General features: G+C 46.8%; 1 protein-coding gene across 1 annotated transcript in view; it reads right to left on the bottom strand.

Moving 5' to 3' along the window:
• LOC100088326 (type 2 DNA topoisomerase 6 subunit B-like) overlaps positions 1 to 23,948 on the bottom strand; it is a 58,678-nt gene extending 34,730 nt beyond the window's left edge. Inside the window, exons 1-4 of the mRNA XM_029059454.2 lie at positions 23,877 to 23,948; positions 21,244 to 21,385; positions 16,661 to 16,714; positions 1,399 to 1,481 (exon numbers count right to left, since the gene is read on the bottom strand). Coding sequence (XP_028915287.2) covers positions 1,399 to 1,481; positions 16,661 to 16,714; positions 21,244 to 21,385; positions 23,877 to 23,921 — 324 coding nt within the window. The 5' untranslated portion in view covers positions 23,922 to 23,948. The remainder of the gene's footprint in view (positions 1 to 1,398; positions 1,482 to 16,660; positions 16,715 to 21,243; positions 21,386 to 23,876) is intronic.
• Positions 23,949 to 25,368: the final 1,420 nt, after the last annotated feature.

The following is a 25,368-nucleotide window of genomic DNA, read 5'->3' as shown; positions in this document are numbered from 1 at the left end:
GTGAAAGAGCACGGGCCTGGGAATCAGAGGCTCTGGCTTCTGATCCCAGCTCCACCACCTGCCTTCACTGTGGCCTTGGGGAAATCACCTACCTTCTCTGTGCCTCAGCTTCCTCATCTGTGGATGGTGGAGAGGGACTCTGTCCGACCTGATCGATTGTCTTTTCTCTACCTCAGCATTCGGTACAGTGCTTGGCAGAGAGTAAGCGCTTAACCAAGACCACAGTTATTATTATGGATTTCTTTCTTCTAGGCTGTAAACTCCTTGGGGGCAAGGACGGGCCTAGAAATTCTGTTATGTTGTACCCTTCCAAGTGCTTAGTACAGTGCTCTGCAGTACTCTACAGTGCTCTACAGTGTGAGTGGGCACTCACTGATCAATGGATTTCTTTCCAAAGTACCCCCAAGTCTGTACCACAAAGCAGGCAGGCATAGCCTCCCTTCAAAGCTGATGCAAAGACTAAAGAATAGTAATTAGGCACTTACTATGTGCCAGTCACTGTTCTAAGCACTGGGGTCAATACAAGTCAGGCAGGTTGGACACAGTCCCAGGGCCTCCCAGTCGTAATCTCCATTTTTACGCATGAGATAGCCAAGGCCCAGAGAAGTGAAGTGACTTGCCTGAGGTCAAACAGCAGACGTGTGGCGGAGCCGGGATTAGAACCCAGGTCCTTCTGACTCCCAGGCTTGGGTTCTATCCACTAAGCAACACTGCTTCTCTTCTTCTCAGCTTCCTGACAGAGGCCACCTTCCTCCTGGGATCCCCAGGACCAGCCCTCCTGGGGATTCAGAAATTTCCATTTAGATGGGAGGGGGTGCACAGTCACCTCTGACCATCAGGAAGAGGGGTGCTGCCAACCTTAAAGGTTGGAGATCCACAGCACCGGAGTAAACAAAGACCAACCGGCTCTGCCCAGAGGCCACTGTGGAGAAGCAGCTTGGTGTAGTGGGTAGAGCATAAGCCTGGGAGTCAGAAGGACCTGCGTTCTAATCCCGGTCCACCACTTGTCTGCGGTGTGACCTTGGGCAAATCACTTCACTTCTCCAGGCCTCAGGTACCTCGTCTGTAAAATGGGGATTAAGACTGTGAGCCCCTGTGTGGGACAGGGACTGTGTCCAACCCAATTTGTTGGCATCTACCCCGACGCTTAGTGCAGTGCCCGGCACAGAGTAAGCGCTTAACAAATGCCACAGCGATTAATATTATCCTTCCTGGGCCGACAGGTCTCTCCCTTCAAATCCAGCTCTGACATCGTGGGGATGGCTCTTTCATTCCAATGAGGAGCTACAGCTGGCCTGGGAAATCTTCTTTGTTGGAGCTTTAGGGTTGTTGTTTTTTTGTTTCTATTTGGAAAATATATATATTAATGATTTACAGAGGATGGAGCCAAAAACCTACCTCAAAAGTCATCTGGGTAGAGCCGGTTTCCCCTGAACTCCACACTAGTTTTATAGAGGATCCTGCCAGCATCGACTGCATTTCTGTGCAAGGAGAAATTAATGACAAGGAAGAAAAAGCAATTTGGATGAAATGCCAAGGCTTCTGGAACCTACTCTATTAAACTGATAAGCCAAGAAAGCTTTCCTCCCATGGAAAGAGATTAATTGCAAAATCTAAAATGTGATTTGATATGGCTTCGCATTAGCAAATTGCCTCTCCATCTGGAATTCCTTTACAGGGTTAAGATATGCCCTATAAAGAGCAAAGGACCTCATGTTTTCAGTTGTTCACGTCTGTTAATCAATCTATGTTTTCGGACTATTTTCATAACGCTGGCTTTCCCCGAAGCCGAAGGCGGAAGTCAATTTGGTTACACTTTGTGCTTCGGAAACTACTTCGCTATTCAAGGGCCACGAACCATGCCGGTCTGTCCCCCGAAACGAGCTAATTTAAAAGGATCTGGCTTCTCACCCCGGCTCCACCACTGGTCGGCTGTGTGATCTTGGGCCGGTCATTTCACTTCTCTGGGCCTCAGTTACCTCATGGGGAAAATGGGGATTCATGCGGTGAGCCCCCTGTGGGGCCCGGATTTTGTCCAGTCTGCCTGGCTGTCTCTCTCCCCGCACTTAGAAAAGTGCTTGATGCATAGTAAGCGCTTGATAATTACCCTGATAATAATAATCGTTATTATTATTATAACTGAAAAGGGCAAGGTAAAAGGTTGGTAACCGCCATGATATATACTGGCTGCAGTAAGCCTTGTGAAGTTAACTTTAACGCACTGCGCAGAAAGACTACAAGGTGTTAGTGACTTAATGACCTGGGATAATTACTACCGTAAATATTCACTTTTATGAACTCATGGACAATAAAAGGAAATCTTATATTTAGATCACACCTTTCTTCTGAGGGACTCGCACAGCGTTGTTATTAGCCCTCGCCATCAGCTGAGGCGGCTGGGAGGAGCATTGTTCTCGGGACTGAGGTCAATCCGTGTTCCCAGACGGGGAAACCCCACCCCAGGCCATCCAAACCATTGGTTTTCCGGCCTGGGTCAGACAAGGACGCGGGGCAGCATGAATGCACCACCTCCAGGTGGAACCTGATGGCCTTGGTTAATTAATGTCTCTCTCCCTCTCTAGACTGGAAGCTCTTTGTGGGCAGGGAATGTGTCTGCTAATTCTGCTGTATTGTGTTCTTCCAAGCACTTAGTACAGTGCTCTGTGCATAAGTGCTCAATAATTACAATTTATTATCATTAATAGTACTTATTAGGCACTTACTATGTGCCAAGCACGTTTCAAGCTCTGGGGTAGATGCAAGTTAATTAAGTTGGACACAGTCTCTATCCCACACAGGGCTCAAACTCTTAATTCCCATTTTACAGATCAAGTAACAGGGGCCCGGAGAAGTTAAAAGACTTACCCAAGGTCACAGAGTGGGGTAGCGGAGCCAGGATTAGAACCCAGGTCCTTCTGACTCCCAGACCAGTGCTCTATCCCTTTAGCCAAGCTGCTCCTTGATTGATCGATCTGTTGGGAGCCTGCACCTTTCATTCATTCATTCAATAGTATTTATTGAGTGCTTACTATGTGCAGAGCACTGTACTAAGCGCTTGGAATGAACAAGTGGGCAACAGATAGAGACAGTCCCTGCCATTTGACGGGCTTACAGTCTAATCGGGGGAGACGGACAGACAAGAACAATGGCAATAAATAGAGTCAAGGGGAAGAACATCTCGTAAAAACAATGGCAACTAAATAGAATCAAGGCAATGTACAATTCATTAACAAAATAAATAGGGTAATGGAAATATATACAGTTGAGCAGACGAGTGACCTCAACCGATCAACCAATCAGTCAGTGCTATCGTGTGCAGAGCACTGTTCTAAGTACTTGGGAGAGTATGATAGTGTTGGCAAACAAGATCCCTGCCCACAAGGAGCTTACAGTCTACAGGGGAAGCCAGACATTAAAATAAACTACAGATAGGGGAAATGCACAGTATAAGGGGATGCAATTAGGTGCTGTGGGGGTGAGGTGGGGTGAATATCGCGTGCTAAAAGCGTCCAAACTGTAAGCTACCTCTAGACTGTAAATTTGTTATGGGCAGGGAATGTATCTGCTAATTCTGTCATATTGTACTCTCTCAAGTGCTCAGTACAGAGCTCTGTGCATAGTAAGAGCTCAAAAAATACCACCGATTGATCGACTGACTGATTTGGAGCCAAGCGTCTAGACGACGCAGAAAGGAGAGGGAGTGGGGGAAACGATGGCTTAGTCAGGGAAAGCCTGTTGGAGGAGATGTGATTTTAGAAGGGCTTTGGAGTGGGAGGAAGTTCCGGGCCAGGAGTTGTGGGCAAGGGTTTGGCAGTGAGATAGACAAGATGGAGGTACAGTGAGTAGGTTGGTGTTAGAGAAGGCTGGGTTGTAGTGGGAGATCAGGGAGGTAAGGGAGTCGTGAGGGAGCTGACTGTGAGCCTTAAAGCCAAAGGCAAGGAGTTTCTGCTTGATGCGGAGACCGATGGGCAACCGAGAAGCAGTGTGACTTAGAGCATGGGCCTGGGACTCAGGAGGACCTGGGTTCTAATCCTGGCCCTGCCGCTTCTCTTCTGTGTGACCATAGGCAAGTCTCCAACTTCTCTGTGCCTCAGTTACCTCATCTGTAAAATGAGGATTAAGACTGTAAAATGGGCCATGGACTGTGTCCATCCTGCTTAGCTTGAATCTCCCCCAGTGCTTAGGAAAGTGCCTGACAGTAAGGGCTTAAAAAATACCATTTTTAAAAACAAAGGAGGTTTTTGAGATGTCAGAAGATATGGAATAAATGACTCTTTAGGAGAATAATCTGTGCAGTAGAGTCAAGTATGGGCTGGAGTGGGAAGAGACAGGAGCCAAGGAGGTCAGCAAGGTGGCCAGTGAGGTAGTCAAGGTGGAATAAGCTAAGTTTTTGAATCATAAAGTGGTAGCACTTTGAATGGAGGAAAGGGCAGATTCTAGAGGTATTCTGGAGGTAGAACTAACAGGATTTGGTGACCGATTGAATCCATATCCTTATGCTCCGCCCCAAAGGGATAACCCCAAAGGGATGGGATCAATGGCACTGGTGGACAGGGTATTATTTGAGAGGAGACCCAGATAATTTCTTGAGATACCGCCGCTGAAGACGGGAGAGTCAAAGAGGGCCACTCAAATATTAAACAAATTATTGAGGCCCCTCCTCAAGTACCAAACAGATGACTGTGCCTCGATCTCATCTCTCTACCGATCCCTCATCCATGACCTCCCTCCTGTCTGGAACTCCATCCCCTTTTATATCCAACAGACTACCACTTTCCCCAGGATGTAGTTGATACAGCATAGGCCTGGGCGTCAGAAGGTCATGGATTCTAATCCCGGCTCCACTTGTCTGCTCTGTGACCTTGGGCAAGTCACCTCACTTCTCTGGGCCTCAGTTACCTCATCTGGAAAATGGGGATTGAGACTGTGAGACCCACATGGGATAGGGACTGCGTCCAACCCAATTTGCATCCATCCCCAGGCTTAGTAGAGTGCCTTACCTTCAAAACCACACTAAAATATCTCCTCCAGGAAGCCTTTCCTGACTTCATCTCTCATCTCCCTACCTTATTTTGCCTCCCTCACCTCTGCCCTTAAATTCAGCACCTCTAAGCACTTTGGTGCGCACCCCTTTGCAGTACTGATGTACAGATATTTATACTCTGTTGCTTTCTCTACCTGTAATTTATTTTAATGTCCGTCTCCCCTGATAGATTTTAAACTCCTTGAGGGCAGGGATTGTCTCTCCCTAACGCTACTCTTAGAGTCTTCCAAGCACTTGGTGCGGAGGTCTGCACACGTAAGTGCTCGAAAAACCCATTAATTGATGGAATTGAGGTGAGGCTGGCGATGAGGATCCCTCTTCTGAGAATTTCTGCAATTGATGGATTCCGATCAGCATCAGATCAAATGTTTTTCTCCGCTCAAGCGATCGAAATACAGAGCGTTGTACTGAGCGCTTGGGAGAGTACAACAGAGTTAGTAAGCATGATCCTTCCCTCAAGGAGCTTACACTCCAGAGAAGAAGACAGACACTAAAATGCATTACAGGTAGGAGGAAGCAACAAGTTTAAAGGTACTGCATAAGTGCTATGGGAGTGAGTACCTAAGTGCTTAGGTGGTTTAGAAGTGTTGAAGTGGCGGTGGGGGGCGGGGAGGGCAATAACCTGGGGAGATTAGAGATTAATCAGGGAAGGCCTCTTGGAAAATGTGACTTCAGAAGGGCTTTGAAAACAGGGAGAGCTCTGTGGTCTGTCCAATTTGAAGCGGGAGAGAGTTCCAGGCAGGGGAAGAGATGTGAGGGAGAGGTCGGCGGCAGGAGAGATGAAAATGAGTCACGGATTAGCTCGAGAGGAATGAGGAGTGCAAAATGGACTGCAGGGGAAGAAGATGGGGGAGGGAGCCAACGGAGGGTCTTAAAGTCAAGTTTCTGCTCGACATGGAGTGGAACAGGGAATTCCTGGAGGGTTTGGAGGAGCGGGGTGATGGGTGCAGAGTGAAAGTTTCTAACTTCCAATTACCCCCGTACAGAATCCCTTGTGGGTGGGGACCAAGGACTACAAGTTTTTAGGCCAGAATTTCCTTTCAGAAAAGTTTGCCCCATTTTAAAGAGATGCTTGCGTGGAGTCAAAACCCGATTATCCAGGGTAAAGAAAAAGGCTGACCCCAAAGGACATTAAAACCCAAGGACCCCGAGTCTCGGCTGTGTAAAGGACAAGAGTCACTACTGTGCCACCTCCGCTCCGTCCCACAGAGCCACAAACGTGCACATGGAAGCATTCAATCATTGGGCATTTATTGAGCACTTACTGTGTGCACAGCACTGTATCAGCGCTTAGAATAGTGCTTGGCACATAGTAAGCACTTAACAAATGCCATGATTGTTATTATTATTAAGGACATTTGTATACTAACTGACCAGCTCCTGTCTGTCCCAGAGCTGTTGCTTTAAAGATGCTAATTCCGCTTCTGCAGGGAGAGAATCTGGGAATGTGGGTTAGTTAGGGCCCAGCAAATCTCCAAACCAGACCAACCACTACCCAGATCACTGAGAACTGAATGCATAAACGCTTCTCTTCCGCAACTGCCCGTATTACAAAACGGCATTCCAACATTGGGCATGTGATGTCATGCCTACATACATAGTCCGCACAAATGATTCCTCCACTTCTTTTCAACGTCTCTTTTCCAAAATTGCCCCTTGGGTCACCGTCCGACTAGAGAAGCCCATCCGGTTTCCTCCAGAGAGACTCGGGGAATCAGAAACCACCTGGCATCACTTACGCTGAACCCCGGCGGGGCAAAGGATAGAAGCAAGCTTCAAGCTACTGCATCTGTACTGTCAAGCAATAGCTTTTATAATAATGAAAGGAGCTTAAAGCTGGAGATCAAAAGCACTTTTGTGGCTGCTTAGTTTAGTCACTGAGTAAACTGGATAATTACTTTCCTTAGTGTTTGCTTCGATTTTATTCCATAAAACAGTCCTGGCCATAGATCAGAGGAAGGCAGGATAGTTTAATCTCTGGCCCGAGACCTACCAACAAGAAAACTTTGGGGTCCAGGGACTGCGGGTGAGCAGGCGAGGGAATGGAAGCGGCCTTTTACGCGGGGGGAAAATAATCCTTTCTTTCTTCCAGTTTCCTTTCCTCTCTTAGAAGCAGCCTGGCCTAGTGGATAGAACACTGGCCTGGGAGTTAGAAGGCCCTGGGTTCTAATCCCAGCTCCGCCACCGGTCTGCTGTGTGATCCTGGGCAAGTCGCTTCAGTTATCTGGGCCTCGGTTACCTCATCTTTAAAATGAGGATTAAGACCATGAGATTAAGACATGGACTGAGTCCAATCTGATTACCTTGTATCTACCCCAGCACTTAGAACACTGCCTGGCACATAATAATAATAATAATAGTAATTATGGTATTTGTTAAACGCTATGTGCCAGGCACTGAGCTAAGCGCTGGGGTGGATACAAGCCCTCATCTGTAAAATGGGGATGAAGACTGTGAGCCTCACGTGGGACAACCTGATGACCCTGTATCTGCCCCAGCGTTTAGAACAGTGCTCGGCACAAAGTAAGCGCTTAACAAATACCAACATTATTATTATTACAAGCAAATTGGTTTGGACACAATCCCTGTGCCATGTGGGGCTCACGGTCTCGATCCCCTTTTTCCAGGTGAGGTAACTGAGGCTCGGAGAAGTTAAGTGACTTGTCCGAGGTCAAACAGCAGATTAGTGACAGAGCCAGGATTAGAACCCATAACCTCCCGTGCTCTTTCCACTACATCATGTTGCTTCTCTGAGCCCTTAGCAAGCATCGTAAAAAAAAAACCTCTTCAGAAAGCCTCCCTCAACTAGAGAGCTACTCTGTGGCTCTGTGGGAGTTAATGGACAGTGGGCCTAGGAGTTGAGAGATCTGGATCTCTTCCCGAGTCTGTCATTGAGATGAAGCAAGATGACTCTCTGGGCCTTTGTATCTGAAATTTCCTCACCTGTAAAACAGGAATGGTTAAAACACCTGTCCCCAACCTGCCTCCCTGAGACTGAATGAGGTCACGTCTGCGAGGTGCTTTGAGCTCCTGAGAGAAAAGTGCTGGCTAAATATTGGGTTTTCTACTTTTTGATCTTACCAGAAAGAAAAAAATCTAATAGTTTCTCACTCTGCCGTGTCTCAGGCCAAAAAAACAAGCTCGAAGTCAGGTTCCGGAACGCAACATTGCAAACCATCACCCACCCATGAGCAGGCCTGAGCCTGCCTAGACCGTCTAACCATCTGAAAGCACCGCTCCTCATTTCCTTTCCCAACAACAAATTAACACACTGAAATAATAAGGCACTCTCCCCGCTGCCCAGGGGTGGAGGGCGAGGGGTGGGGGGAAAGACCAAGCAGTGACCTATCGTAACCATATAATTTCACCGAGGCTAGTTCCCCTGTTTCGGAGGCGTTGCAGTTCTGATCCAGTCTTTCTGGAAGAAGCTCCAGAAGTTCCCGTCTGATCTGGGAAGAGCACTTAAAAAGCTGGCCACAAAATGAATCAGCCGATCCATGTTTCACCAAGTAACTAGAATGTGTCAGTGATGATGATTATGGGAATGTTGCGGGGGGAGGGAGAATAAGAGATGTTATGAAGACAGAGACCGCAAGACAATAATGGGAGTTGAAATGAAGCCAACAATAGACAGAGACAGAGGGAGAAAGAGAGAGAGAGAGTGCGAAATAATAATAATAATAATAATGTTGGTATTTGTTAGCGCTTACTATGTGCAGAGCACTGCTCTAAGTGCTGGGGTAGATACAGGGTCATCAGCTTGTCCCAAAGGAGGCTCACAGTTAATCCCCATTTTACAGATGAGGGAACTGAGGCACAGAGAAGTGAAGTGACTTGCCCACAGTCACACAGCTGACAAGTGGCGGTGCTGGGATTCAAACCCAAACCTCTGACTCCCAAGCCCGGGTTCTTTCCACTGAGCCACGCTGCTTCTCTAATAGATGGGAAATAGATGGGACACCTAAGGTACCAAATTAATCAGTGGTATTTGTTGAGCATTTACTGTGTGTTGAGCATTGTATTAAGGGCAAATGTAGTCTTTTTTTAATTTCCCGCACCCCACCATTATTATTTCCCAATTCTTCTTCCTTCCTTTTCATCCCTCCTCCCTTCCCTCGCTAAGGATATTCAAAACCACTGCCTGGTGAACTGAATGTACTAAGTCTTGCAACTGAGGACTGATCCAAATTCTTGGAATCTGGGGAGGGGCATGAGAGAGCAGAACTGATATGGATCTCCTGGAGGTGCTTAGAACCCTCCCCTCCGGAGCCTCCCTGATCCCAGCTGAACAGAATTCAGCCACAGACAAGGTCCTCTGAAATGCTTAATTTGATTCACTACGTCTAAAACTGCATATGTGGAAAGAGCATGGGCTTGGGAGTCAGATGTCATGGGTTCGAATCTCTGCTCTGCCACTTGGCAGCTGTGAAACTTAACTTCTCTGTGCCTCAGTGACCTCATCTATAAAATGGGGATGAAGACAGTGAGCCTCACATGGGACAACCTGATGACCCTGTATCTCCCCCAGCGCTTAGGACAGTGCCCTGCACATAGTAAGTGCTTAACAAATACCAACATTATTATTATTATTTCATCCAGTAAATAATTCCCAGAGAGGTGGTGAAAGAGGGGGAGGGAAGTTCCATGGCTTTGGCAGGTGGGCTGGACTTCAGGACTGGGCTAGGTATGGGAAGCAGCATGGTGTAGTAGAGCACGGGCATGGGAGTCAGTAGGTCATGGGTTCTAATCCCGGCTCCACCACTTGTCTGCTGGGTGAGGCTGGGCAAGTCACTTCACTTTCCTGTGCCTCAGTTACCTTATCTTTAAAATGGGGATAAAGACTATTAGCCCCATGAGGGACAGGGACTGTGTCCACCTGATTTGCTTGTATTCACCCCAGTGCTTAGTACAGTGCCTGGCAGGCACATAGTAAGTGCTTAACAAATACCATTATCATTATTATTATTATTAGACTGAACCATGGGCACAAGGGACCCTCAACCCTGGAGGGAGCAGAGGGCCCTATCGGAAAGAGCCTGGGCCTGAGAGTCAGAAGACCTGGATTCCAATCCTGGCTCCACCGCTTGTCTGCTTGTGTGACCTTGGGCAAATCACTTCACATCTCTACACCTCAGTGTCCTCATCTGAAAAAAGGGGGGTTAAATCTTACTCTGTCCTATTTAGGCTGTGAGTCCCATGTAGGACAAGGCCTGTGTCCAACCTGATTATATTGCATCTACCCCAGCACAGGTCTAGTAATAATAACAATAATTATAATAATAATAATGAGGGGTTCCAAATTGGTCATGGTGGCCCCTGCACTTTAAAATGAAAGGGGGTCCCAGAAGCTTCCCCCTTCTTCAACACCTTCTGCTCCCACTTTCACTCCTCCGTGTCACGCGAAGATTCAAATTCCCCGGCTCCAGCACAAAGGGCTTGGTATTAATTCATTAGATCGCATTTATTGAGCGTTACTGGGTGCAGAGCAAGGTATTAAGCCCTTGGGAGAGTACAATGTAACAGTAAGCAGACACATTCCCTGCCCACAATGAGCTTGCAGTCTAGAGAGGGAGACTAAAACAAATTCATAAATAAAGCACACATATAGGCCCTTATCAAATATTATATTTCAACCAAATTTCTATTTTTCAAGGCTGGCTATACAATTTGAACTACCCATGCCATTTCTTTTCCCTTTTTTTTTCCTGGCTGCCAACCTTTTGGCTTTTTCAATATTTAATCAATATCCCCACAATATTCATTCATTCATTCATCATTCGTATTTATTGAGCAGCCACGGTGGGCAAAGTGCAGCCAAGTGGGTTGCGGCGGGGAAAAGAAATCAAATTTGAACCTCTTGCTACTGCGAGCAGCTATGGTTAAAAATACACATATATATATTCAGTGGAGTCAAACTACTAGCTACAATGAGATTTTTAAATGATCCACTACTTAGTCGATGAATTTCATTTATCCAGGTTATGACCTTCATTTGCGCAGAGAGTTCACAGTGGCCATAAGAAAAACAAAGGCAGCCAAATCAAAAGAAGTAGACAGGTGGAAAGAGGAAAACTAAAGATACAACTAAGTGATATAGAGCACCACAAATAGAGAGTAGACAGAGGTCTTGAGAAGCACCCTGAATCCCAGCTCTGCCACTTGTCAGCTGTGTGACTGTGGGCAAGTCACTTAACTTCTCTGTGCCTCAGTTCCCTCATCTGTAAAATGGGGATGAAGACTGTGAGCCCCACGTGGGACAACCTGATTCCCCTGTGTCTACCCCAGCGCTTAGAACAGTGCTCGGCACATAGTAAGCGCTTAACAAATACCAACATTATTATTATTATTACTGGAAAGTGCCCAGACCTGAAAGTCAAAAAGGCCTAGTGGAAAGAGTCTGGGTGTCAGAAGGTCCTGGGTTCTAATCCTGACTCCACCACTTATCTGTTGTGTGACCTTGAGCAAGTCACTTAACTTCTCTGGGCCTCAGTTACCTCATCTGTAAAATGGGAATTAAGAGTACAAGCCCCATAGGGGACAGGGACTCTGTCCAATCTGATTACCTTGTTTCTACCCCAGTGTTTACAGCAGTGTTTGGTACATAATAAGCACTTAATAAGTACCATAATTATTATTATGAATACTAATATTATCTGTCTACCTCTCTAGATGGTAAGCTCCTTGTAGGCAGGGAATGTGTCTACCAACTCTGTTATATTGTCCCCTCCCAAGTACTTAATACAGCGCTCTGCACATAGTAAATTCTCAATAAATATCATTGACTGATTGACAAACCCCTTGAAATCCCTAGCACTGAGTTCATTTTCTGCTAAGGCTTACTATTTGGATCCCATACAATTCACATAAACAGGTATGTGGGCAAGAAAAAAAAATTCCTCCTTGGCCTCCATCTCTTTTCCACACCCAACAGGCATTTCCTAAAACATAAGAGGGGCTTGGAAGTCGAGGCAGAGTCAGTAAATGAAGCAGTGTGGCCCAGTGGAAAGAGCATGTGCCTGCAAGTCGGAGGACGTGGGTTCTAATCCTGGTTCTGCCACGTGTCTGCTGTATGACCTTGGGCAAGTGACTTCACTTTTCTGTGCCTCAGTTACCTCACCCATAAAATGGAGATTAAGACTGTGAGCCCCCTTGGGGGACGGGGACTGTGTCTGACCTGATTACCTTGTATCCACCCCAGAGCTTAGAACAGTGCTTGGCAGATAGGAAGCACTTTACAAATATCACAATTATTATTGTCTACTGGGTGCAGCGGGGTGCATAAGAAGGGCTCCTTCTCCATGGAAACAACACGACTATGCAAACAATATCAAGAGTCAAAGATCTGAAGTAGTGCAGCTGCGTTTCCTCTGGTTTTGTGATTTTCATTTGTCATTAGTTTGAAATTAAGTTTTATAAAGATCTGGTTCTGTATTTTGGATTTGACGGGCAAACGACACCTATCACCGGCACTTAAGGGCTTCAATCATAGTCTCAGTGTATCCTCGGTACAGTCCATTATTTTTTCAGCTGTTTAATACTTACGTATTTGTATTAGTTTCGGCTTAGACCTGTCCTTCATCCAGTTTTCAGTATGTCTGTCTGCACCTTTATATCGTGAGCTCCGGGGCACGGAACATATGACTTGCTAATGTTGAACTCTGTAAGTGCTCAATATGTGACACTGATTGATAACTGAATGAACGATGTAATGGACAATGCAGACTTCACTAGGATCGGGGTTTTTTCCCAGCCTTAGGTCACGATAGAAGCAAGTACCGCTAAATCAATCAAATAATCAAACGATGGTATTTCTTGAGCGTTTACTGCATGCAGAACACTATACTAAGCGCTTGGGAGAGTATGATACACAGAGTTTGTAGATGCGTTCCCTGCCCCCAAGTAGCTTACAAGCCTCACCTTTAAAATTGGCAAGGGGACAGACCTCTATTTTGGAAACTCACGGAAACTTAGTCAATTGCTTAAAATAACACAAGTCTCGTGTCATGGGTTCTTCAAAAATGCTGCCTCTTCCTTCAGCCCAAAATGTTTTTCCAGAGTAGTAATGTAAAATAGGCAGGAGTGTTGATAAACCATTCCTCTGAAACCAAGGGTTTTGGGGGGCATTTTTAGCAACATCTAAACATCTAAGGCTCATCTTAAATGACTATCCCAGCAATTATCCAATCAATCAATCAATCAGTCAATATTGATTGAGCACTTACTCTGTGCAGAGCACGGTACCAAGCTTGGGAGACCACAGTATAACAGAATTGGAAGACGCGTTCCCTGACTACGAGGAGCTTATAGTCTACAAGGGGAGACAATTAACCCTCCGATTCTTCACTTTCCCCTCTCTCTCCCACTCATTCATTCAATAGTATTTATTGAGCGCTTACTATGTGCAGAGCACTGTACTAAGCGCTTGGAATGAACAAGTCGGCAACAGATAGAGACAGTCCCTGCCGTTTGACGGGCTTACAGTCAAGAAGTGCTAGAATGGGGGTGGATCAAGCCACCAATAAATCAGGAATATACTTAGTATTCTCACTGTACTAAGAATTTGGGAGAGCCGACATTAAATTGCCATGTTCTCTGCCCTCAAGGAGCTGACAACCTAGTAGGGGAGATAGACACTTAAATTATTTACAGATGGGGAGAATAATAATAATAATAACAATAATGGTGGTATTTATTAAGCACTTACTATGAGTAAAGCACTGTTCTAAGCACTGGGGGATAGAAGGTGATGAGGCTTACAGTTTGAATCCCCACTTTACAAATGAGGTAACTGAAGCACAGAGAAGTTAAGCCACAGATCTGGCAAGTGGTGGAGCCAGGATTCAAACCCATGACTTCTGACTCCCAAGCCCAGGCTCTTTCCACTGAGCCACGCTATAAAAGGGCATTTTTTTTGAATAAGTGATTAAGTAATAAGTGATGTAAAATATGCACATAAATGCTACAGAAGTTTGAGAGTACTCAAGTACTTAGGTGGCTCAGAAGTGCTGAAGTGACAGCTGGGGAGGAAGACCCTGGGGAGATGAAAGATTAATCGTGGAAGGCCTCTTGGAATTGTGATTTCAGAAGGGCTCTGAAAAGAGAGAGAGCTGTGGTATGTTGGATTTGAAGAGGGAGAGAGCTCCAGTCAAGGGGAAAAATGTGAGCAAGCAGTCTGGCGGTGGGAAAGATGAAAATGAGACCCAGGGAGTAGATTAGCTCTACAGGTAGGAAGAGTGCAAGGTGAGGGGTAAAAGGAGAAGGGAGTAGATAGGTAGGAGGGAGAGTCCTACTAGAGTGCCTTAAAAACAATGGTCAGGAGTATTTGCTTGATACAAAGAGCAATGGTTAACCTTGGTGGAGCTGGAGGAGTGGGAAAATATGTGTAGAATGCAATTTTTAAAAAAATTTTAGAAAAATCATCCAGACAGCAGAGTGAAGAGGGGAGAGATAGGAGGCAGGGAGACTAGCGAGAAGTCTAATGCAGAAATCAAACTGAGATGATAATAATGATGGCATTTGTTAAGCACTTACTATGTGCAAAGCACTGTTCTAAGCGCTGGGGAGGATACAAGGTGCTCAGGTTGTCCCACTCGGGGCTCACAGTCTTAAGCCCTATTTTACAGATGAGGTAATTGGGGCATAGAAAAGTTAAGTGACTTGCCCAAAGTCACACAGCTGACAAGGGGTGGAGCTGGGATTTGAACCCATGACCTCTGATTCCCCAGCCCGTGCTCTTTCCACTGAGCCACGCTGCTTCTCTGGAGGTATGGCAGCCTTCCCGGCCCCACAGCACTAAAGTATATATCTGTTATTTATTTCTATTAATATCCATCTCCCCCCTCTAGACTGTGAGCTGGCTGTGAGCACTCAGTACAATGCGTTTCATAAATAAAATAGGCGCTCAATAAATACGACTGAAAGGAAGGGGCGGATCCTGGAAATGCAGGATTAAATAAGGGGTTTGAAAAAGAGGGAAGAGCGAGGATACTGCCAAGGATAAGATGCAGAGAAAATCTGTAATGTATTCATTTATATTGTATGTCTCCCCCTCTGGACCAGAAGTTCGTTATGGGCAGGGAACGTGTCTTCCCACTCGGTTGTGCTGTACTCTCCTAAGCATCCAGCGCTCTGCACAAGGTAAGCACTCAATAAATACCATGTGGGCAGGGAATGTGTCTGTTACATTGTTCTACTGTAACAGTGTTGTGCACACAGTAAGTGCTCAATAAATATGATTCACTGATTGACTGGAGGAAAAAATAATAGGATAAGAAGTGACCAAAAAGGCCATGTTTCAGAAACAGGGGGCTGATGATAGAAATAATGGAAAGATGGACAGAGGAATAAACTATTTTTCCACTTAGAAACATCCAATTTTAGGGGCTGTCTTAAATCCAGCGTTATCTTGATTTCAGAGCAACAGAGCACATAAGCACGGGAAGAACCTTGCTCACATGATCTTACTCATCTTCAAATTATTCACTTTCTTTATAAGCCCAAGACATAACGATGAAGCCGAGAGAGGAGTAGTGTGGTTTAGCGAAAAGAGCGTAGATCTGGGAGCCAGGACACCTGGGTTCTAACCCCTGCTTTACCACTTGTCCACTGGGTGATCTTAGGCAAGTGGCTAAACTTTGCTAGGCCTCGGTTTCCTCACCTGTAAAAGGGAATGAAATACCTGTTCTCCCTCTCCCTTAGACTATGGGCCCCACGTGGGGCACCCCAGTGCTTAGTTCAGTGCTTGGCACATAGGAAGACCTTAGCCAAAATGATGATTACTGTTATTAATGAATAGTTACCTTTATTACATTTTTTAGCTGGACCACCTTCTTGAAAATTTCCTAGAAATAATTGTGGTACTTGTCAAGCGCTTACTGTGTGCCAAACACTGTACTAAATGCTGGGGTAAATACGAGGTAGTCAGGTCAGTCAATTGAAGCAGTATGGCATAGTGGATAGACCATGGGCCCGGGAATCAAGGTCATGGGTTCTAATCCCGGCTTTGCCACTTGTCTACTGTGTGACCTGGGGCAAGTCACTTAACTTCTCTGTGCCTCAGTTTCCTCATCTGTAAAATGGGGATTAAAACTGTGAGCCCTATTGTGGGGCAAGGACTGCGTACAATCCTTTTATCTTGTATCCACCCCAGCACTTAGAACGGTGCCTGGCACAGAGTAAGTGCTTAACAGATACCGTAAGTATTATTATTCTTTTATTACATGGAGCTCACAGTCTAAATAGGAGGGAGAACAGGTTTTGAATCCCTATTTTGCAAATGAGGGAACCGAAGCCCAGAGAAGTGAAGTGACTTGCCCAAGATCATACAGCTAGAAAGGGCAGGATCTGTATTAGAACCTAGGTCCCCTGACTCCCAGGCCCATGTTCTTTCCACTTGGCCACACTGCTTCTCAAATTAGCAGAATGAGGCTTGCAACCCATGGGATTTGACTTTCAGTCCTAATTTCCTGCACAATAGGCACAACTTATTTACCGCCTCTTCCTGCAAAACTGACATTTCAGAAAACCCCAAAGAAATGCTAACAAATGATTGTGTCAAGAGCCAGGGTTTATTTCCGGAGAAATGCTAATTCCTATGGCAGTTATATGGTTCCTTACCTTTCATGAACTGTTTAGAGATAATGTCACCATATAAGCTTCCTGCAGAGGTAACTGTAAAAAATACAGAAAATATGTATTATTATCGGGAGATAGACCCAGACCTCATTTAAATAATAATAATAATAATGTTGGTATTTGTTAAGCGCTTACTATGTGCAGAGCACTGTTCTAAGTGCTGGGGTAGATACAGGGCAATCAGGTTGTCCCACGTGAGGCTCACAGTCTTAATCCCCATTTTGCATATGAGGGAACCGAGGCACAGAGAAGTGAAGTGACTTGCCCACAGTCACACAGCTGACAAGTGGCAGAGTCGGAATTCGAACTCATGACCCCTGACTCCCAAGCTTTACGTGGAAATCGGGGTCACAATTTAATCAGTTAATCAATCTGTTCTATTTATTGAGTGCTCACTATGTGCAGAGCACTGTACAAAGAGTTCGGGAGGGTAGAATATAAGATTGGTAGACAAATTGCCTGCCCACAACAAGCTTATAGTGTAGCGGGAGAGACAGGCATTAATATAAAAAAAAAATAGATCAGAGAAGCAGTGTGATCTAGTGGAAAGAGCACAAGCTTGGGAGTCAGAAGACCTGCGTTCTAATCCTGACCCCGCCACTTGTCTACCGTGTGATCTTGGGCAAGTCAGTGCTTGGCACACAGTAAGCACTCAATAAATGTAATTGAATTAATTCTCTGTACCTCAGTGACCTCTTCTATAAAACGGGGATTAAGACTGTGAGCCCTGTGTAGAACAGGGACCATGTCTAACCCCAGTATCTACCCCAGTGTTTAGCACAGTCCTGGCACATAGTAAGCACTTAACAAATACCATTTAAAAAAATAAAAATTCGTGAACACAGAAGCAGCCAGTAAAAATTGAAGCACTTAACTCAAAAACCGACTCTTTTCTTGAAGACCATTGAAATGGGGATGACTGGTAACTAACCACCCTCACCCCTCTGTTTCACTGCCACAGGAAAACCTCAAAACACAGCAATCTCCCTACTGGGAAAAGTCAATCCAGGAGATTGTTTCACTTCAATTCCCCCTTTCCCACCGAAACTACCTTTCAGCCTGGGATCCAATTTAAAGTCCTTGTCCTTAATTTTCCAAACCCACAATTGGAAGGAACCTAAGGTGCCAAATTTGATGGCTAACCCACTCTTTTCTGTCCCTACTCTGCCTTCCCCCAACTGGAAAGTGGCCTATCACATCCAAGGGCTACTAGGGGAGGGATTTCCCATTTTTAGAGCTCAGGCTACATCTGGGCATCAGGATATTTAGAGGACGATGCCAATTCCTTGGCACCTTTCTTCAAACACTTCTGAACAAATCACAGAGGCTCCAACAGGCCCCGGCTCTGAATGGTCTGGAACTTGGAACAAAGAATTCTTCGTCTCCCACTTAGTGTTCTGGTGCTACGATAACACTTTTGTCAAAACACCAAGGTACTGCATAACCACAACAGAAAATCCCTATTCCATTGTCCCTGGGAATTAGTCCTTTGGAACTGGGCCTAGTCTTGCCCCACACTTGCCTAGTTCTTTCTGTTCTTCTCACCCAGGAATGGGAGTTTCTGACAATGTCGACACAGGCCAGTCCCTCTAGACCATAAACTCTTGGTAGGCAGGGAACGTGTCTGTCTATTGTTATATTGTACTCACCCGAGTGCTTAGTACAGTGCTCTGCACAACGTAAGTGCTCAGGAAATACGATTGAATGTATGAATGAATGAGAGTCATGGTAATGGCCCCATTCAAAACATCTGTCCTACCCTTCCCACTTTGTTGGGTGACTGTTCAATCCATTCTAAGTCCCGGGCCTCAAGCTACGTAGCGGCCACTTCTTTGTCCTTCTCAGTCTCTACAGAGGGCCAGACATTTAATTAGGGCAGCAGAAGCAGCGTGGGCCTGCGAGTCAGAAGGACCTGGGTTCTAATCCTGGTTCTGCCACTTGTCTGCTGCTTTGGGCAAGTGACTTCACTTCTCCGGGCCTCAGTTACCTCGTCGGTAAAAGGGGGATCATGACCATGAACCCCCTATGGAACGTGGACTGTGTCCAACCTGATTAGCTTGTCTTTACCCAGTGCTTAGTACGGTGTCCGGCACATGGTAAACACTTAACCAATAAGCCATAAATAAATAAGTCTCAGTTTAAGCAGGATGGTCCTGGATTTGGGAGCTCTTCCTACATCTGGTCATCTGATGGATGGAAATTCCCCAAATTAGAATATTTATGGTTGAACTGCGAGGGAAGAGGAGGCTCTGGGTCTTGTGTCCTACTCTGAGGATGGATGGGGCGTGGGGATTTGGGAGGACACCCATGAAATCCACCCTGGATTCAGAAAGGGAACTCAGAACCGCCCTGGTTCTGCTTCAGTCACCAACTGTGGGCAGGTGAGCGAAAAACAGCCAGTCTCTGGCTAATATCATGGACTGCACAGGGTATTCTGGGCCACATCTCTCACCCTGTAATGAACTCAAGGGAAATGAGAGTCCTGGCTCAAGAGACTCCTGAATTAGATATTCCAGATCAAAGTTTATTTCAAATTTACAAATATCCTAATAAATTACATGTACAGATTCCTGTTATAACTGTGTCTGAGCCTACGTGGAAAGAACAGTGCTGTGGGTAAGGGACTATGGAAACTTTACGAGCCTTTGAACGATGTTGCAGATTGAAAGATATTTCAATTTCAAGCAATACTGGATTATCCAGGTTATAGATTCTTAATTCTACTGTGTACTGCTCTCCCTTTTTCCTGCTTCTTGCTCTTTGGCTGTTTCTCATCCCACTCGGCAGCCACCCGAGAATGGATGGGGGAAGAATGAGGAAAGAAGCTAGTCAATCAATTTGGGGGCTCATGAGGAACTCCTGCGAGTGGCAGAGAGAGACTTATATGATTCATTTCTTTCCGCAATCAAGAGAGTCTTAAATTGGTAAGTAAATATGAGCTGAATGAGCCACTCTAACTTGGACCACTTAACTAGCAGTAGTTAATTCTAAGTAGTCTGTGTACCTGCTTTGCAGCAGTAATAATAATTATGGTATTTGTTAAGCTCTTACTATGTGCCGGGCACTGTACGAAGCGCTGGGCAGGGGTGGGTGGGGAGGGAACACAAGGCAAATCAGTTCGGACACAGTCCCTGTCCCACATGGGGCTCACAATCTTAATCCCCATTTTACAGATGAGGTAACTGAAGTCCAGAGAAGTTAAGGATGGGATATGGCAGCGTGGCTCAGTGGAAAGAGCACGAGTAAAGGAGTCAGAGATCATGGGTTCAAATCCCGGTTCCGCCATTTGTCAGCTGTGTGACTTTGGGCAAGTCACTTCACTTCTCTGGGCCTCAGTTCCCTCATCTGTAAAATGGGGATGAAGACTGTGAGCCCCTCGTGGGACAACCTGCTCACTTTGTATCCTCCCCAGCACTTAGAACAGTGCTTTGCACATAGTAAGCGCTTAACAAATGGCAATATTATTATTATATTGGCAAATCTAATAGCGACATATATTTCCTGAGTGCCGAAGTGGGCATAACCTGGTGAATAGTACACTCCAACTCAGAAGCAACATGGCCTAGTGGAAAGAAAAAGGGCCTGGGAGTCAAAGGAAGCTGGATTCCATTCCTGGCTCCACCATCTATCTGCTGTGTAACCTTGGGCAGATCACTTCTCTGTACCTCCGTTTCCTCATCTATAAAACAGGGATTAAATTCTCCCTCCCCCTGTGGGATAGGGACGGTGTCCAACCTGATTATCTTGTAAATTCATTGATATTTCTGGTAATTTTTTAAGCGCTAACTATACTAAGTATTGTACTAAATGCTGGGGTAGATAAAGGACCATCAGGCTGGACACCATCCCTGTTCCACATTTAGGCTCACAAGCTAAGGGGGAAGGGAGGACAGATATTGAATCCACACTTTCCAGATGCGGTAACTGAGGCACAGAGAAGTGAAGTAACTTGCCTAAGGTTACACAGCAGACAAGTGGCGAAGCTGAGACTAATAATAATAATGATTATGGTATTTGTTAAGCGCTTACTATTTGCAGAGCACTGTTCTAAGCACTGGGGTAGATCTGGGGTAATCAGATTGTCCCACATGGGGGTCACATTTTTTAATCCCCATTTTTCCAGATGAGGTCACTGAGGCCCAGAGAAGTTAAGTGAATTGCCCAAGGTCAAACAGCAGACAGGTGGCGGAGCCAGGATTAGAACCCACGACCTCTGACTCTTAAGCCCGGGCTCTTTCCACTAAGCCACGCTGAGACTAGCACCCAGGACCCCTGACTCCAAGGCCCATGTTCTTTCCATTAAGCCACGCTGCTCCTTATATCTACCACAGCGCTCAGTACAGTGATGGGCACATAAGTGCTTAACACGTATTATAATTATAAACCCTGGAATAGTGATAATCTCGCTAGTGGGCTACCCAGCAAAACAAACTCCAGAATGAATAGATGTTGATTATGGGCTGCCACGGAATAATACTTAGAATTTTTTAACAGTTCCTGTGATCTCATAAAGGAAAACGGTAAAGACAGGAAAGAAAGAAGAGCTTTTCTTCCTCTCAACTTACTGGTTGTCACACAGTGAAGCCAGTTTTCAGACTGCTTAGAACGCAGTGCTTCTATGGAAATCACCAGCTCTCCTTCCAGTAACGCTCCTTTTGTTCGTCCTTCTGCTTCGTGTTTCCAGTGAATAATTACATATTTCAAAATCTGAAAAGGGCACACATCTCAAGAGGAAAGTCTCATCCTTTATTGGAAATCAACGGGGTGGTAAGTGGATCGGCATAACAGTTACATGAGAGGGTTTATAACTGCCAGGTGCCTGAACATCGCTTCTTAATTGCTGCTATAAGATCAGATTCACATCAATCCCCGGCAGACTGTCTGAACAGAGAAACCTAGGAAGTCCAAGTTCAGGAGAAGGCAGGATATAACGGAGTTCAGCCCAGTATCCACAAGAAGATAGGAACTGGAGGCAACTTACACAATTATGCGATTCATACAATAATTTGGACAAATTAAGGAAAAATATGAGATGAGAATATTGTTCTCATTTTTCAAATTAAAGGAATCAGGCTTGCGGTGGGGGCGACGACATTAGATTACAATGCATGATCCTTTGAATTATTTTATTGTTCCCAGATGTTATAATCCAAGCAGCACTGCCATTCCATCCATCTGGTTTTCTCTGAACAAGACCACCCACTCTATTCCAAATAGAAAGCCCACCCAAGAGTCTCCAAGGGGAATTGGGAGCTCGTTTCACCGGGAGTGCAACGGCAAAGTGGAGGGAAGGATGTATGTGAGCTGTAAATCGGTAAGTTTCTGGTGAGCGGGGATGGTATCTACCTGCTCTATCGTTCTGTACTCTCAGAGCACTTAGTACAGTGTTCTACACACAGTAGGTGCTCAGTAGATAGCGCTGATTTTGAAGAGGGGTGGGAGGGAAGCGACTCCTGCTCTGACACAGCCCAGCCCCTTCATGGTTTTGGGATTTGTCAATGTGCCACCCAAAGACAAAGCCTATTAAGAGTCAGGGAACCAGAGTTCTGATCCCGATTCTACCACTTGCTTGCTCTGTGACCTTAGACAAGTCACTTACCTTTGCTGTGCCTCAGTTTCCTCATCTGTAAAATGAGATTAAATACTTGTTCTCCCTCCTACTTAGACTGCGAACTTGGTGAAGGATAGGGACTGGGTCCGATCTAATTATTTTGCATCTAGCCCAGCGCTTGGTACAATGCTAGGCACATAATGAGCACTTAACAAATACCATAAATATTATTATTACTGCCTCTCACATAATAACAACTCTGCTACTCCTGGGGCAAGCTCACTTTTGAGCCGCTACGATCATACAAATAAATCTCAGCAAAGTACCCCCCCCCCCCAAACTATCGGCATCGTGATGCCTACGGACAATTTAGAAGGTACGAGATGCACTGAAAAAATTTGGGGGATCTTAACTGTTTTTTAACCCCTGAAAAACTGCTTCCCTCTCAAGATTTGCCACTCTAGGTTCTGGCTCTAGGGTAATTCATTCATTCAATATTGAGTGAGTGCTTACTTTGTGCAGAGCACTGCACTATGCACTTGGAAAGTACAATTCGGCAACAGATACAGATTATCCCTGAGGGACTTGGGACACCCACGTCTGCCCATCTCTGCTCTGCCTCTTGTCAGCTGTGTGACTGTGGGCAAGTCACTTCACTTCTCTGGGCCTCAGTGACCTCATCTGTCAAATGGGGATTAAGACTGTGGAGCTCACGTGGGACAACCTGATGACCCTGTATCTACCCCAGCGCTTAGAACAGTGCTCGGCACATAGTAAGCGCTTAACAAATACCAACATTATTATTCAGGAAATTCACATCTGGACCCCTTTGGTTCACCCGGGTACTTGGGGCACAAGAGCTGCGTGGCTCAGTGGAAAGAGCCCGGGTTTAGGAGTCAGAGGTGATGGGTTCTAATCCCGGCTCTGCCACCTGTCAGTTGGGTGACTTTGAGCAAGTCATTTCACTTCTCTGGGCCTCAGTGACCTCATCTGGAAAATGGGGATGAAGACTGGGAGCCCCACGGGGGACCACCTGACAACCCTGTATCCTCCCCAGAGCTTAGAACAGTGCTTGGAACATAGTAAGCGCTTAACAAATGCCCTCATTATTATTATTATGTGACAGGCAAGTAATAATAATAATTGCGGCATCTGTTAAGTGCTCGTTATGGGCCAAGCACTGTACCAAGCGCTGGGCCAGATGCAAAATAAGGTACAGTTTATTACAAGATTGGGCTAGATGCAAAATGGAAAGTACAATTTGGCAATAGATAGAGGTGATCCCTACCCAACCTGTGGGTGTTGGGACACCCTAATTTCCCTTCATGAAATTCACACCTGGAGCCTTTTGGTTCACCCGAGGGCTCGGGACCCTCCAGTCCCCCTTCAAGAAATCCACATCTGGACTCTTGTGTTCACCTGAGGGCTTGGGGCACACCCGCTCCTTATTCCTTCTGTAGCCACTCCCCGTGGCCCCTTGCCCTACCTCTACCCCCACGCTCCGCCCTTCTTCCGCTGCTCTCCTTGCTTCCCACCCTCTTTCCCTTCGTGTTTTCCCCCTCCTCCCCTACCCTCCATTTTCTGCCTCCTATCCTTGCCCTTTCCTCCTTCCTAGTGGCGCCGACCCACCTCCCTTTCCTCGCTCACCTCACACACGGCCGCCCCCTCCATCCTGACAGACGGCGAGGCCATTCGGGCCACGTGCTCCCTCAGGGCCTCGTGCTCCCTCAGGGCCACGTGCTCCCACAGGGCCCGCGCTCCCTCAGGGTCACGTGCTCCCTCAGGGCCTCGCGCGCCGTCAGGGCCACGTGCTCTCCCTCAGGGCCACGTGCTCCCTTAGGGCCCGTGATCTCTCAGGGCCACATGCTCCCTCAAGGCTCGTTTTCCCTCACGGGCCACGTGCTCCCTCAGGGCTCGCGCTCCCTCACGGCCACGTGATCCCTCAGGGCCACGTCCTCCCTCAGGGCCGTGCGCTTCCACAGGGCCTCGCGCTCCCTCAGGGTCACGTGCTTCCTCAGGGCCTCGCGCGCCCTCAGGACCACGTGCTACCTCAGGGCCTCGCGCTCCCTCAGGGTCTCGCGCTCCCACAGGGCCTCGCGCGCCCTCAGGGCCACGTGCTCCCTCAGGGCTCGCACTCCCTCACGGCCACGTGATCCCTAAGGGCCACGTGCTCTCTCAGGGCCTCCCCGCTCCCTCACGAGCACGTGCCCCGTCAGGGCCTCGCGCCCCGTCAGGGCCTCGCGCTCCCTCAGGCCCACGCGCTCCCTCAGGGCCACGCGCTCCCACCTAGGCCCCGCCCCCAGGCCCCGCCCCCTAGAGCCTTCCCCCGGCCCCGCGCGCGCGCTTCCCTTTTCCCGCCCCCGCGCTGGGATCTCCCGCCCTTTGCGGCTGGCTCCCCTGCGCCTGCGCACCAGCCTCCGCCCGCTCTGAGGGAAGAAGGAGCCCTCCCTCTCACCCAAAATGGCGACGCCCCCAAATCCATTTGTGTTCTCACTTCTCTCACCAACATGGCGATGCCCCCAAATCCCCTTCTAGCCTTACTTCTCTCACCCTTCCATCCGAAGGGGGCGAACCCGGGAATAATAATAATAATAATAATAATAATGTTGGTATTTGTTAAGCACTTACTATGTTGGGCAAGTCACTTAACTTCTCGGTGCCTCAGTTACCTCATCTGTAAAATGGGGATTAAGACTGTGAGCCCCACGTGGGACAATCTGATTCCCCTGTGTCTACCCCAGCGCTTAGAACAGTGCTCGGCACCTAGTAAGCGCTTAACAAATACCAACATTATGTGCAGAGCACTGTTCTAAGCGCTGGGGGAGATACAGGGACATCAGGTTGTCCCACATGAGGCTCACAGTCTTCATCCCCATTATACAGATGAGGGAACTGAGGCCCAGAGAAGTGAAGTGACTTGCCCACAGTCACACAGCTGACAAATGGCAGAGCCGGAATTCGGACCCATGACATTTGACTCCCAAACCTGGGCTCTTTCCACTGAGCCAGGCACGCAAAGAAGGGAGAAACGGAAGGGTGAGAGGCAGGTCACCAACGTTCCCTCACGGGAGCTTCTTGAAAGTCATCTCAACTTTGCCTCCATATCAATTAGTATTCCAAGGGCGTAGTACAGTGCTCT

This window comes from Ornithorhynchus anatinus, chromosome 3, assembly GCF_004115215.2.
Source record: "Ornithorhynchus anatinus isolate Pmale09 chromosome 3, mOrnAna1.pri.v4, whole genome shotgun sequence".
Taxonomy (NCBI): Eukaryota; Metazoa; Chordata; class Mammalia; order Monotremata; family Ornithorhynchidae; genus Ornithorhynchus; species Ornithorhynchus anatinus.
The sequence above is the reverse complement of the archived record's forward strand: the minus strand, read 5'-3'. Positions and strand labels throughout refer to the sequence as shown.